Raw genomic sequence first — 13,794 nt, 5'->3', positions numbered from 1 at the left:
CGAACGTACAGGTACAGCAGTTCTGCACCGTCACTGAACCGAACTGTCTTTCGGCCAACTGATGCTATGCTGACACAAGTCCTAGTCAGGTTGGGAGAACAAATCAGCAAGGTCTTAGACTTCTAATTAGGTTAGTTGAAGTAGTTTATTATCAGCGGCGATGTTTAAACATTTGTCACTGCGAAGTGGAATGCGTAAAATGCCGCTCATGAATCGAGCGAGTTGGTGAATCATTTTCACTCAAAGGAACCGAATGCAATGAACTTTTCAACGTAAGCCAAGCAAGACCCGCCTACATCTCCTCTCCTCTCCTCTCCTCTCCTGCTCGCAGTTATAGTTCTCCAGCTTTCAACAAGTTATGTGCGGCGCTTAGTCAAATGTGATCTGAGAATAATAATCAGCTGGATCTGCCGGTTAACGGTCATTACAGCTTTCTTTTTGATTGTATGTATTATTGGTGAGTTTCTCTACCTTTTTTAAGTATTTTTGATTATGTGCAATGCCTCTCGCGAGACAGGTTGTTTTTTGCCCTTGTGCATAATTTTGCCATAAAAACATGTTGACACAAAGTTGCCAAATAGGGTTCTTTAGAAATAGCAACTCATATGTTTATTAATTTTTCGTTGCTTATGGTCAAAATCAAATTGAGGTGTTTGACACCTGTTGGTCTCACCTGTCCAGATCTCCTGTGCTGCATTTCTCAGGTCTTGAATGCCTGGATTTAGGACAGGTGTGACTATACTGAGACCCCATAGATCTTTATTTAAATGCAGGTGTTTAAATACCTTTTATTTGGATAAATATGTTTACAGATAAACACAGTCTTGAAGAAATGTTCAAGGGTCCCACAACCATGAAATATCAGAGAATCTAAAGATCTGGGAAACTCATGGAAATATAAATCAGTGATGTAGCCTATATTTATTTTCTGAATGCATTTTTGTGTGTGTAATTATGTTCAGCTATAAATATTGCATTAGCTAGAAATTGCTCTATGTTAGATTCAAAACATGCTAAACCAAATCTGCATGGAAAAAAGTCATGAAAATCCATTCAACAAATGGCGTGTGAACCCCGGATGTTTTGCTCACTTTGTTTATTGTTGCTTTCAATGATACGTTACACAAAATAAAGGTTCTTTATTAGAATTGGTGGTTCCATGCAGAATCTTTAACATTAATGGAACCTTTCCATTGTACAAAATATCCTTCAGATTCTTAAAATGTTCCTTACACTCGTTTCTTTGAAGAACTGTTCACTGAAAGGTTCTTTGAGGAACTCAAACTGGTTCTTCTATAGTATTTCTGTGAACAAACCCCTTTAGGAACCTTTATTTTTAAGAGTGAGTGCATTTATGATGTTTAATTTTGAACAGACACCTTCATCATGATTTCCTCTTATGCACATTAAACAGAGGAATTGCTAATATTTCTCAGACCTGGTTTGGTGTAACAGGTGTGTGTTTCTCATCATCTTAGGCTGGTTTGCTCGACCTACTACTGTCAATCATGGACACACATCAAAAAGCTTCCTGCGCGACTTTCTGGATGAGATGCAAGCAGAGAATATTAAACACCATCTCAGGTGCCTTCAGATAAACTAGTCCTGATATTATTGAATGATATTAAGTGCATCTAAAACATACAGTAAGGTGGTGAATATCAATGTTGTAATGTGAATGATGGATATTTTGCTAGCCTCGTTGTCCTTCTCATTTGTAGAGGAGCCAGTCTAGATTATGTTTGTCTCATGTTTGTCATAGGAAGTTCACCAGGCTTCCACACCTGGCAGGAACGCAGCAGAATCTGGATCTGGCGGAGCAGATTGGAGCCGAGTGGAGGGAGTTTGGGTTGGACTCGGTAGAGCTGGTTCCCTACGACGTGTTGCTGTCATACCCAAATAAAACTAGACCCAACTACATCTCAATAGTGGACCACCTGGGCAATGAGGTACTTACTGACAACCAGAACCCAAACACACACAAACAAGGCTTCTTTTGAGAGAACCTGAAGTTATTAGTGATAATCATGACACTCTTCCCTCTAGATATTGCAACTGATGTTGCACAATTATAAAATTGCTAAATGTTTTTTGTCACAGTTTCCTTGCACCCACACGCACTTCTTCAGAACAGACACATTTGTAATTGCATTAGTGTCCGCCCACTTTTTCAGCTGCGCTGGTTCCGGGAAGTATTTTTATTCATTAGTTGTATTCATAAATATAAAGTTTGATAAGCCATGAACCAAACCAATCAGCCACGAGGTGAACCACAACACTACAAACTTTGATTTGAGGCAAAAAAGCTTTTGAAAATTGATCGGACAAAAATACAAAGGTAACGGCTTTAGTGAACTACAATAAAACTACTCATTTACAAATGTTGAGAATATGTATAAAAACAATATATTGCAAAATATGCATATATATATATATATATATATATATATATATATATATATATATATATATATATATATATAAACATTTCAATATTTTGAGTGTAAGGAGATCGACTCGATCACGTCATTCGCTGCTTCATGTGAGTGGGCGGAGCTAAAGAGCTATTTTGGCACGTGTTGCTTTTTTCGACTCTGATTGGTGTAATTTTCTGTACTGCATCATGGGTAATGTTTTTCACCAGGAAAAATGAAGAGGACTCAATACTGAACATGTTCTGTTCTCTCTCTCATGACATCAGAAGCCTGATGAAGAGCAAGTGTGTTTTTAAGGCCTTTATCTCGTCACGAGTGAGGCTGCGAGTAGCGGCTCCAGCTTGGTTGTGATGGTGACATATTAAAGTCCATGACTCTATCGGAGGATGTTTTATAGTGATTATTACAGTGCATAATTCAATCAATAGCAGATCTCTCTCTCTCGCTCTCTCTCTCTCTCTCTCTCTCTCTCTCTCTCTCTCTCTCTCTCTCTCTCTCTCTCTCTCTCTCTCTCTCTCTCAGATCTTTAACACCTCTCTGGCTGAGCCGATCCCTGAAGGTTATGAAGATGTTACCGATATCATTCCTCCCTACAGTGCTTTCTCTGCAAAAGGTCAACCAGAGGTGATGCACACACACCAAAGACAAATGTAAAATCAACATGAAATCAAAACTGACCCTGTTTATTGTCTCAATGCATGATCTGTCCTTGATTAATCATTGCATCTAATTCAAAATGAAATAAAAGGGTTCTTCTCATAATGTTTCATCATTCGAAACTTATGAAACTTATGAAACTTATACTGCTATTCAAAACTGTGCAGTTTTCATCATTGATAATAATCAGAAATGTTTCTTGATCAGCAAATCATCATATTAGACTGATTTCTGAAGGATCATGTGACACTGAAGACTGGAGTAATGATGCTGAAAATACAGCTTTGATCACAGGAATAAATTACATTGTACAATATATTCAAATAGAAAACAGTTATTGTAACTTTTAATAATATTTCACAATATTACTGTTTTTACTGCATTTCTGAGCAAAAAAATGCAGGCTTTGTGAGCATAACATTAAAAAAATGTAACGGTAGTTTACTGTAAGTTTACAGAAGTCAAATTAATTTGCACACACACACACACACACACACACACACGTGCGTCTCCAGCTGTAACCTGATGTTTGTGAATTGTAGGATGAACTGGTGTATGTTAATTACGGACGGACGGAGGATTTCTTTAAGCTGGAGAGAGAGTTGGGAATAAACTGTACGGGAAAAATCGTCATTGCTAGATATGGCAAAATCTTCCGTGGGAACAAGGTAGCGTTTAAAAGTAGTTTGGATGTGATGTTTAACGAGTAATTTAATCTCCACATAAGAAAGAAAATCCTATGGGCTTTGAAGGGCAGCTAATCCTGTGTGTGTGTGTGTGTGTGTGTGTGTGTGTGTGTGTGTGTGTGTGTGTGTGTGTGTGTGTGTGTGTGTGTGTGTGTGTACTTGTTTTCATGACAACTGAGGACATTTTTATGATAACACACCTGCAAATGAGGACACTCGGGAAAATACGTGATTTATGAGGACATTTTGGGGGTCCTCATTTTTCAAATGGCTTTAAAAACATACTAAGCAGTGTTTTTTTTTAAATGTAAAAATGCAGAATGTTTCCTGTGATGGGTAGGTTTAGGGATAGGGGCAGTGTAAGGGGATAGAATATACAGTTTGTACAGTATAAAAACCATTACGCCTATGGAATGTCCTCACAAATCACATAAACATGGCTGTGTGTGTGTGTGTGTGTGTGTGCAGGTGAAGAACGCGATGTTAGCGGGAGCTAAAGGGATCGTGCTGTTCTCGGACCCTGCGGATTACTGTGCGGAGGGCGTTAAGCCGTATCCCAAAGGCTGGAACCTGCCAGGAGGAGGCGCTCAGAGAGGGAACGTCCTGAACCTGAACGGGGCAGGAGACCCTCTCACACCTGGATACCCTGCCAAAGGTGCGAAAGAGACTCTCTAGGACATTACAGACTCATGAAACACAAGTTAATATAGTCTTCTCTTCTCCATTGTGACGTATATCCGAGTGAAATGACTTCTCGAACAAGAACAAATGAAGGCGGGGCTTGAGAAATTGTCTGTGGGAAATTGATTGGATGGTTTTGGTTTGCTATTGGTCGATCTCATTTGAGTGACAGGTTGCCCTGCCCTCGCGCCAGTAAATACATCATCAGAGAAGAGATGTTGCTGCAAGAGGGAGGGGAAGATATTTTGATTAATAATTATGAGGCACATGAATTTAAAAAAATGATGTGCACAGATTTATATGCATTTATAATAAATACTGCAGAATTCCATAAAGAGACAAGAATTGTCCATTTTGATTTCACGGTGACTTTAAATGTCTTGTAGAATACACCTACCGGTCCAGCATGGAGGACGCAGTGGGGCTTCCCAGGATTCCAGTGCATCCCATTGGATATGATGATGCAGTTCTCCTGCTGCAGTGAGTCGGACACTGCTAAAAACAACTTGATGGCATACAATTTTTATTTATTTTTTTATTCTTTCATTTAACAGTACAATAGTACTAAGCTGATCACATGCTTGTTTTATTGATTGAATAATATGATATTTAAATATTATTTAATATTTATAACACAAGTTTACTTTATTTATTTACTTTATTTATTTTTAATACAAGAGTACAATAGTATCGTTCTAATAGTAATATATTTCTTTATCAATTTGTTTCATTTTACTTAATTTAAATAATATATATTTTTAAATAATTGTAATAATAATATTTAAGAATAATAATAATTATTATTATTTGATAGTGTGGTCGATTTTTCTTCTTATGCACCCGACTCCTAATTACCTGGGGCGTCTCCAATCGACACCCAAGCGTCTACAGTCGACACTTAATAATACATTTATCTGGGGCGTCTCCAATCGACACCCATAATCTTTATACTCTAGCTCTGCGTCTACAGTCGACAACTGGCCTCCAGTCTTTTCCTATAACACTATCAAAGTGTCTAGTGAGCTTCCCTAACACACTTGCTGCGCAGCATTAACTAGACAGACTCCAGACAATGCCTTTGAATATGCTTTAATCACGGCCGGAGGATCTCAGAGAGAATCCCGCCAGCAAAAAGAATACAACAGTTTTTATAGAATATGAGCATGGCAAAAATGACATGATACTTTACATACTGTAATTTCCCTAAAATGTGATTGGTTCTTCATATGCAAACCCTTCTGTTACTTGGTAGAAGCAACTTAGATCTCAAATCATTAAAGGTTAGAAGTTCAGTTGATTACTCAATATGTCATGAGACTATTCTAGACTGTTATATTTTTGATATTGTCTCGTCAGCATCTCAGATTTTTCCACTGGTTTTGACACAAACTCTTGTGTGTAACGAGTACATTTTGTTCGAGTGGTCGAATGTTAGAATTATGATTAGTTTGATATACAGTTTACTATTTTATTTATTAAAAAATCCATCACAATAGTCATAATAAATGGGGGAAACTGTTTTTTTAACTGTTTAAAGCTGATCACATTCTTGTTTCATTTCATTTCATCTAAATTTGCTATATCATTTACAGTTTGTTTCTTTACCTCACCTGAAACGAGTCATTATATGATGTCACTTCCTGTAGGCATATGGGCGGGCCTCTTCCTCCGGATAACTGGAAGGATTCACTTAACATCTCGTATCGACTTGGACCGGGATTCATGGACGGATTTAAGCAGAAGTACGAGACTTTCCTTCCTGTAAATCCACAATGAAACTCTAATATGAACCAGGTTTTATCCAGTGTTCAGATTTCTGTGCTGAGAATGTATTACAGTAGTGCATATTTAATTACATAATGCCCATTTCCATATTTAAGCATAACATTTCAGAAATTTGCAATACAAGTCTTAATGTATAGCGCTGATATATATTAGTTCAAATCATTTCACCTGTGGTGTCTTGCTTTAAGATTTAACTAAATATGAAAATAATGTAGGGAATGACTTGTTTGCATCGTAAAAAGTTTTTTAATTAAAGAAGTAAACTGTGATTATGTTCAGTCAGTCAGACAGTTACTATTCTGAACCAAAGTCAAAACCTCAACCATTAAATCCCAGACTTTTAACCCTGCAACCTCTGATCCTGCTGTTCTGAAGTGAGACTTAAACTTTACACAATCTTAATCAGCTTACACACACATATTCACACACTCCTGGTAATCGTTAACTGATTTGAATGCATGATGTCAGCAGTACAGAGAGGTTTGTGCGCTCGGCGATCTCATGAAGGGGCAGAGGCCACACGTTTGCTTCTCACAACACACACACTCACAGAAAGATTCACACACACTTCTGTGGCTCTGTTGTTTTTCAGTCATGAATTCTGGAGGTCCGCCAGTTTACACAATGGTCTTGTGTTTGGTGAGCCCATTTCACACACACACACACACACACACACACACACACACACAGAGAGAGAGCGAGAGAGAGAGAGAGTAAACAAGCTATAAATAGCATAATGAAGCATGCGTTTCTATTTATGCATTTCATGGATGCTTTTATCCAAAGTGACTTACACTGTGTTTAAGGGCCTTAAAGGGTCGTTCACCAATAAATTAAAATTCTGTCATTAATTTCTCACCCTCATGTCATTTCAAACCCGTAAGACTTTCGTTCATCTTCAGAACACAAATGAAGATCTTTTTGATGAAATCTGAGAGCTTTCTGTCCCTCCATTGACAACTACACAACTGACACTGTGACGCTCCAAAAAAGTTCATAAAGAGATCGTAAAACTAATCCACAGGAATTGAGCGGTTTACTCCAAATTGTCTGAAGCGACTCGGTAACTTTATATGATGAACAAATTGAATTTAGTATTTTATTCATATAGACATTCATCAACTCACACATCAGTTGTGGTAAACAGAAGCTCAAGCATGTTCGCTTGACGGCGAGAACCAATGGGTTCAATCTCGTGTTACGCATCACGTTTGAGCTTCTGCAAGAACCATATAAAACATTTCATGATATGACTTGAATACAGAAAACGATTCCAAATTGAGTTTTCTTTCACATTTTCTAGCGCTAGAATGGTTTAAAATCGCTTGAATGTTTAAACTAACAGGACCTAAAACACGTGTAAATGATGAACTTTAGCTCTATGATGGTTAAACTTTGCAATAATCAGAGAATCGTGTGTGTTTCGAACCGTGGTTCCTGGTCTTTACAATCCCTATACTTGACATCGCACATCCTCCAGTGTGACTATCTGTGATATCGATGCTAAAATGATATATAATGAAGCTCTAGTCGTTATCGTTAGTTGTCGTCCTTGGTGTGAACAGGCCTTTACCTGGGGAAGAGTACAGGAACACATTCAGTCTCATGTAAAATTACTGAAACTGTCTTAACTGCTTATTTACCATTTTTATTGAATAAAGCATTGTTTTGTCTTTGTGATATTTTAGTAAAGTACGTATGAACATCCACACCAACAATCAGGTGACCCGTATCTACAACATGATTGGCTGGATCCGAGGAGCCGTGGAGCCAGGTGACATTACATTATCTGGTTTATTTTGGGGGTTACTCTGTTTGAGAGTTTGCATAGCTTTATTTTATACTGTCTAGTTGAGTTTGGTTGTGTGTGTTTAGACAGGTACGTGATTCTGGGCGGCCATCGTGACGCTTGGGTTTTCGGAGGGATTGATCCCGTGTCAGGAGCTTCTGTGGTGCACGAGAACGTCAGAGCAGCTGGAAAACTCATGAAAAGAGGTGTGTGTCATCTCACTGTCTAGTTTAATGCCCGTTTAAACAGGACACTTATTTGGTTCTCTGTTTCTTTTGGTGATGACCATGTGTTTGTGTCTCTGTGTGTGTCAGGTTGGAGGCCGAGGAGAACGCTGATCTTTGCCAGTTGGGATGCAGAAGAGTTTGGTCTGCTGGGATCCACAGAATGGGCAGAGGTACGAGTAAATTAATGAAAGAAGGAACAAATGAGTGACTGAATACATAATTAATGTATTTTAATTGATTTAATGCATAGAAAATGTAACTAATGATGAAATAAATGAATGATTGATTTGATTGATTGATTTAATGAGAAAATGCCTGAATGAATCATTGAATATATGAAAAAATTGCACAAATGAATGAACAAAAAAATTCATTAACTAAAAATGCATGAATGAATGAACAAAAAATGCATTAATAACAATTGAATGAATGAACTACAGAATCACATGAATGAATGCTTGATTGCATCTACTCTCCCTGTATCTCAGTTTGCTAAAAGCTGCATGTTCTGTGTTTGCAGGATAAAGCCAGAGTCCTGCAGGAGCGAGCCGTGGCCTACATCAACGCAGACTCTGCTATCGAGGGTTAGTGACACACACACACACACACACACACACAGAGTATCTGAACAAGATGAGATCAACTTACTGTCTGTCGATCAGAAATACACTCATAATGGAGTGTGTGTGTGTGTGTATGTGTGTGCGCAGGTATGTACACACTGAGGGTCGACTGCACCCCCTCCCTACACACTCTTGTTTATGACATCACAAAGAAGGTGAGATTCAGTTTAGAAAAATGTCTGTCTGTCTGTTTTACTGTCTATCTATCAATTGTTCAATCATTCTGTTTTACTATCAACATAGTAAAACAACTATTTAAAAGCAAGTGATGTAAATATGTGATAAAGTGTAAATTAGTGATGTTTCTGAAGGTTTTGAGTCCAGAGGAAGGAGAGGAGGGCATGAGTCTGTACGAGAGCTGGCACAAACGAGACAACTCCACAGACAGAGATGCACCATGGTACTGACGTGCAGCTTCGGGAACATGATGATCATAATCATCTATAAGACCATCTGATTGATTATAGATTCATGACATGCATCTCAAATGTGTGTGTTCTCCCTGCAGGATCAGTAAACTGGGCTCTGGTAGTGATTTTGAAGCGTATTTCATCAGATTAGGGATTGCGTCTGGAAGGGCGAGATACACCAAAAACCGGGTGAGTGTGTTTGTGTGCAACACTGTATTTATTTCAGTCCTGTCAGTGTTTACATCTACGCAAAATAGATTTTAAATTTGCAGCATTTAAATTGTTTTGTACCACCATTTCCCCCAGAAAACTGAGCGCTACAGCAGTTACCCGGTTTACCACAGCGTGTACGAGACCTATGAGATCGTGGAGCGCTTCTACGACCCGAGTTTCCGCAGGCTGGAGGCGGTGGCCCGTGTTCGAGGTGGACTGATCTTCAGTTTGGCTGATTCTCTGATCTTACCTCTGGACTGTACAGAATACGCCTCGTCTCTCAGCAAATACGCTAACAGCATTCACCAGCTAGCACTGAAGCATCCTGCCGCCATGCAGCAGTTCGGCATCTCATTCGGTACGCAAGCTATCCATCATTTAATATGCAAGATTAGTATGTTCAAATCATGCACTCTAGCCGCGTTTTTGTCCAGGAATAAGTTTTCCCCTGGACCTGTTGCTGTCTGCGTTTCCACCGCGGTCTAAAGTACCGTGAAGATTAGGCAAATTAGTTCGGTGACGTAGGACTGCGCGCGACTTTCCAGTTCCCGCTGGATTTCATCCTCTGAATTTAAGACTAATAAAGCCTGAACCTCGTCGTCGGTCCATCTGTCGTATTTTTAAAACTCCATTGTTGATGTGAATACCAAACATGTTGATGTAAGTTACTGCATGCACCGCAACAGACTTTTAAAAATGGTGGTTGAAATAAAATGGTGCTTGGAGTTAACCAATCAAAATGCGGCATGAACTCAACCAATACGCATGTTCAGTGCCCAAGTCCCACCCCTAAAGTTCCCAAACTTTGAAAAAGTACTGCCTCGCCAGCAGGGACTTTCTGAGGGGGAAATATTTAACCTGAACTTTAAATAGACCCTGGTTCCTGCAGAAACACACCGATTACCACCCAAAGTGTTTCCTGGGGAAAGTTCCTGCGGTGGAAACACGGCTTCTGAAAAATAAAGGCTCTTTATTGGCATTGAGTTCCATGAGTTAGTTAGTAGTGTGTTGAAACTCGAGGTTAGGTTTAGGGGCGGGACATTTCCCAAACACAGAGCACAGTGTGCTTTTCAGAAGGAGGGGCTTCATAAAGACAGGAACTAAACGGGTGCGTTTCCTGAACAACGACGTAACTCGCTGCTTAACTACCGTAGTGCGATGCATCGTTGAAGAAATCATTCGAAACCATATTGTTGCAAATTGGTCGTTCAACCATGTTGGTTAATGATGTCACACAGGTGGTGGAGTAAAACCTTCTTTTAATGAAACTGTTTGAGTTCGAATTAACGCCAGATGTTTTGATATAAATTACAGACATGGCATCTGAGGACTATTTCAAATTTTTCTCAGTTTTTTCGCTTTATTTCCAGATTCAATCATAGGCTCGTTCTTACATAGTAGAGCACGATCGCACATGCGCACTCTTCAAAAACGGTGCTTTAAATCTCTTGACAAACTAAAAGACGTAAATGCATTTGTATGTATTCTAAATAAAAAACACAGGTTGTACTGAATATCAGCTTGCTTATTTTGCTCAAGATGAGGGTTTATTAAGTCCACATGTCATGCAAACTAGAAACTCTTCTTCTAACCACAGGTCGAGAGCTGTCGTTCCAACCACACAACTTTGCGATGCTGTTTGCGATTGTTCATTGGAACGATGGTTTCAGGGAAACACAGACTCGTTGAACTATGCTGATAACGATGGAACTTGCGAACATAGTTGGCCAATGATGCTTTTGGGAAACGCATCCCAGAGCGTTACTGACAGACTGGGAAGAGAGGAGCTGCAACAATGGAGAATATGGGGAAATAATGTGTTTTTTGAACATGAAAGCATGAAACCCTGTTCTAGTAGAGCCAGAAACAAAACAAGACATAATAGGTTTACTTTAAAAACTGATCCTGAAAGTTTCTTTGAAGAACCAAAACTGGTTCTTCTGTGCCATCGCTGCAAAAACACCCTTTTATAACCTTTATTTTTTAAGAGTGTAGCACGTAAAATAAAGTGTGCCATAGATATGAGTATAAGAATTTGGATACATCCCATCTCTCCACATGCAATTATTTCCATGTCAAATGCAAAGCTCTTGATTTATCTCCTGACAGTCAACCTCTTTCTTTATCATGTGTTTCTAGACTCTCTCTTCTCAGCGGTTGAGAACTTCACAGTCGCAGCGCGAGACTTTCATCAGCGTCTTGATCAGCTCGACACCTCTATGTATGAATGACAAAACAACAGCACAGTCTTCAGCACTAAAACGCTAGGTTTGAGTTTACACACAGGTTAGGTGTTGTGTCACAGTGCTGTTATAGAGTCTCATGGCCTGTTATATGATGACGTGTTCCTGTGTCACATCTCATGACACATCACAACTGTTACCTTATCTTTATCTGTCTCTCAGTGCCCTGGATGTGCGGATGGTAAATGATCAGCTGATGTATTTAGAGAGAGCTTTCATTGATCCGTTGGGTTTGCCTGGAAGACCATTTTACAGGTAAAGCACAATCTATCATTACACTGTGAAGTTCATAACTCAAGTTTAAAACTTAGGATTAGTGGGTTAAGTCTAAAAACAGAAACAATCACACGTTTTGTAGTATTAGAGCTCTAAAGAACAGCTTTTTCTTGGTATAGTTTGCTCCTACCCACAATGCACTGTCAAATGCCAAATTTAGCATAACCTGTACTTCCATTAAGAAGGTAATAACCACTCAACAGTGTTTTGTGGATCAGTTTAAGTATTACCCGTGTCTGATTAGATGTTTTTTGGTACATGCACAAACAACATGTTTGTCTTTTTCTCTTTCGTTTTTTCCAGGCATGTCATTTTCGCACCCAGCAGTCACAATAAATACGCAGTCAAGTCTTTCCCAGGGATTTATGACGCTTTGTTCGACATCGAGAATGCGGTGAACCCGCAGAAGGCCTGGGACGAGGTCGAACGCCAAATCAGCATCTCTGCCTTCACCGTCAACGCAGCCGCCGGGACGCTAAAGCCGGCCGTCGGAGAGACAGACTTCCTTTAAATCTGCTTTTCAAAACATGCTATTGATGCACGACTACATGATGTCAGCAAAATAGTTAACATGTCAATGTTTGATCAAACGCAGCGACTATAAGGACCTGACATGCAGATCTGTCTCTCGCGAGCGGATAGATCGTCAATATTAAGCAGATTTCTTTCATCCAAAGAGATTTGCAGGGATGGCATTAATTTCTTTAATTTAGTTCACAATCTTATTCAGTTATGGTTGACTGTAATGTTACTGTCAGCAACCCTGATCTAGAACCAATAGGCAATCACTACGACATATTTTACAGGTTTTACAGTGTTATTTTTGATGAAGTGTACTGTACAATGTCATAAAGTTGAACATTTCTATTGACTTACATTATAAATTGTAAAAGCAATGTTTTTTGTTGCTTGTAAATCTTGCATAAATTGTGACATTTGAGAGAATTATTTGTAAAACTTTTCTTACATACGCATGTAGAATTACAAAAATTGCAAATAGAACTTGTTTCTGAACTTGAATTCATTGTGAAATCAGACCCGATACGATAAGGTTCAACGCGATAAAATCAATCTCGAGTCACAGCCAATCAGAAGAGCTTGTGGGCGGAGTCTCTGCAAGCAAAATTGACAAATACTTAATCAAATTCATAAATATTACACTACTTTAACATTATTGAATATACATACAGACTGAAACAATCTTTGTCATAGAATAGACTTGTTTGATCACACAGAGTTTACAATTTCGAAGTTCTTGTTTGTTTTATTTTCAGGTTCTGAGGTGAATTACTACATTTACATTTATGCATTTTATCCAAAGCGACTCACGTTGCATTTCAATGTACACATTTACATTCTTATCAGTTCTTGTGATTATCCATTCTGTTATCCATTGTCGCTGTCAGTGTGTCTATAAAGGTCACCCAAACTGATATTCACACACTCATTAGATGCTTTTAACATTAAGAAAAGCACATCAACAATACCTGAGATTTTCATTGTCATACTTTGTAAATGTTGTTGTTGTTGAAGCCGCGACTTTGCAGAAACAGAAACTGTTCATATATATATATATATATATATATGTATATATATATATGTATATATGTATATATATACACGTATATATGTATATATATATATGTATATGTATATATGTATATATATATATATATGTATATATATGTATATTTATGGGGGGCCAAACAGGAAATAATTCTATGTAAATCCGAATATATAGTTAAAACTCTGAATATATAATTGTAAAT

General features: G+C 38.5%; 1 protein-coding gene across 1 annotated transcript; it reads left to right on the top strand.

Annotated features, from left to right (window-relative positions):
- Nucleotides 1-336: 336 nt before the first annotated feature.
- On the top strand, nt 337-13,560 carry LOC311090827 (glutamate carboxypeptidase 2-like). Its single transcript, XM_084126382.1, has 19 exons — nt 337-457; nt 1,479-1,584; nt 1,763-1,949; nt 2,958-3,059; nt 3,635-3,760; nt 4,247-4,433; nt 4,846-4,939; nt 6,106-6,201; nt 7,933-8,018; nt 8,120-8,239; nt 8,348-8,430; nt 8,781-8,844; nt 8,971-9,038; nt 9,195-9,283; nt 9,392-9,482; nt 9,600-9,864; nt 11,646-11,727; nt 11,912-12,004; nt 12,329-13,560. Exons 2-19 carry the CDS (start codon nt 1,553-1,555, stop codon nt 12,534-12,536), a joined length of 2,073 nt encoding a protein of 690 aa, XP_083982508.1. The 5' UTR covers nt 337-457; nt 1,479-1,552; the 3' UTR covers nt 12,537-13,560.
- The last annotated feature ends 234 nt before the right edge of the window (nt 13,561-13,794 follow it).

This window comes from Abramis brama (genome assembly GCF_963993115.1).
Source record: "Abramis brama genome assembly, chromosome: 10".
In the NCBI taxonomy this organism is placed as follows: Eukaryota; Metazoa; Chordata; class Actinopteri; order Cypriniformes; family Leuciscidae; genus Abramis; species Abramis brama.
This window is presented reverse-complemented; position numbering and strand designations above follow the sequence as displayed.

What these genes read in the sequence shown, in the direction of transcription:
- LOC311090827 (XM_084126382.1), top strand. Translation starts at nt 1,553, where the DNA reads ATGCAAGCAGAGAATATTAAACACCATCTCAG. An exon ending in TGGACCACCTGGGCAATGAG is followed by an intron (nt 1,950 to 2,957) that starts GTACTTACTGAC and finishes TCTCTCTCTCAG; the next exon opens with ATCTTTAACACCTCTCTGGC. An exon ending in GCAGTTCGGCATCTCATTCG is followed by an intron (nt 9,865 to 11,645) that starts GTACGCAAGCTA and finishes ATGTGTTTCTAG; the next exon opens with ACTCTCTCTTCTCAGCGGTT.